This window comes from Protobothrops mucrosquamatus, unplaced genomic scaffold (genome assembly GCF_001527695.2).
Source record: "Protobothrops mucrosquamatus isolate PMUCROS unplaced genomic scaffold, P.Mucros_1.0 scaffold_101, whole genome shotgun sequence".
Lineage (NCBI taxonomy): Eukaryota > Metazoa > Chordata > Lepidosauria > Squamata > Viperidae > Protobothrops > Protobothrops mucrosquamatus.
Genome location: NW_015386177.1, coordinates 299904 through 301637, shown reverse-complemented (window position 1 = coordinate 301637; position 1734 = coordinate 299904). Strand labels below are relative to the sequence as shown.

General features: G+C 39.3%; 1 protein-coding gene across 1 annotated transcript in view; it reads right to left on the bottom strand.

The window, feature by feature from the left end:
• The window catches only part of FAM107B (family with sequence similarity 107 member B), a 7469-nt gene that overhangs the window by 451 nt on the left and 5284 nt on the right, over positions 1 to 1734 (bottom strand). Inside the window, exon 2 of the mRNA XM_015815485.1 lies at positions 1325 to 1475. Coding sequence (XP_015670971.1) covers positions 1325 to 1475 — 151 coding nt within the window. The remainder of the gene's footprint in view (positions 1 to 1324; positions 1476 to 1734) is intronic.

The following is a 1734-nucleotide window of genomic DNA, read 5'->3' as shown; positions in this document are numbered from 1 at the left end:
AGGATTCCTGGGCCGTTCTTCTCAAGTTGCCCTTCACCTTCACAAACTCGGGGGCGTTTTCTTGTTCCTCCTGGATCTTCTGCTTGTCAAGTTCGAGCTAGAAAGAAAAGAGATTTTTTTGGTTTTTTAAAAAAGATAAGGAAGGGATGGTGTTCTGATCCTGAACTAAGATGCTTTGCAATTCAAGATCAGACAGATGGCTCAATAAATATGATTGTAAAACAGATATTTATTCAGGTATACTTGCAGGTATTAGTAGTTTCTTCTGGATATTGCATATCTGTTCATCCTTATAGGTAAGAAATCAATAAGTCCTCCATATCAACTTCTAACGTGGAATGGGACCCTGTGTGTCCTGCGGTGGTCCCATGCTTATCTCAGACAAAGGCATTCCAAACTGGCACGTAGCCAGGATATCCTGTGATGAACTTAGTAGCTCCTCCTACTGACCTGTTAACATGGGATAGCTGACTAGCTAAACTACATTACCCATAAGCCATCTCTTAAGGAGACAGCGCTTAACCCTATAAATGCCAAACATTCTAACATACAGATCTATATGCTGTAGTCAGGGTTACATTGATCCAGCACAGATGGGAAATACTCTCAACGAACACCCTCGTACTTCTCAGAAGTTAAAAGTAAAAGCCCTGGAAAACACTGCTTAGAGAGCAACGTATGAAATGGAGGAGTTATTCACTTCTCCAATCTAACCCGGTTTCTCAAGGAGAAAAACTATTTCTGAACTCGCCTCTGTAGGAGAGTGGCTGACCATGTTACCTGCTGTGACCCTCATCCTAACAAAGCTTAAACCTACTGGAACTAACCCAACCTGCCTTCTATTATGTCTTCCCTTTGGGTTCTGAAAGAATTTAGAACTATTTTGAGGTCCCTAATTCAGGAGGTCCCTTCCGGAATCAAGATCAATACAAGCAGTCCTCGACTTATTACAAGTTCGTTTAGTGACAGTTCAAAATTAGAACAGCACTGAAAAAAGTGGCCGTTTTTCACACTTATGGCCGTTGCAGCATCCCCCCCATGGTCACGTGATCAAAATTCAAATGTTTGGAAACTGACTCCTATTTATGACGGTCGCAGCGTCCTGGGATCATATGATCCCCTTCTGACAAGCAATCCATGGGGAAGCCGGATTCTCTCAACAACTGTGTTACTAACTTAACAAGTGCAGTGATCCACTTAATACCTGTGGCAAGAAAGGTCATAAAATGGGGCAAAACTCACTTAACCAATGTCTTGCTTAGCAACGTGGGGCTGGAAGTCGAGGGCTACCTATAGATAAATATCTTCTTTTTCCCCCTCTTACTTGTTCCAATTTCTGTTGTCGCTTGAGAAGCTCTATTTCCAAGTCTGACTTCTTCTTCTGGGCCTCCTCTTCTTTCTGCTTGAAAACCTGGTCTCTTTTTCGTCTCTCCATGACTTTTTGAAGCTCTGGCTTGTTCTGAGGAGCGAGACCCCTTGGCAAGAGAAGGCAAAGACAAGAAGGTGAGCTAATATGTAGGTCACACGTTTGTCCCGATATTGCCAGAGAACAGAATTCATCCACGGAGAAGTTAGTTGTATAAATGCAATTGCTTCTATGTTTAATAATAATAATAATAATAATAATAATAATAATAATAATAATAATAATAATAATAATAATAATAATAATAATAATAATAATAATAATAATAAAAATAATAATAATAATAATAATAATAATAATAATAATAA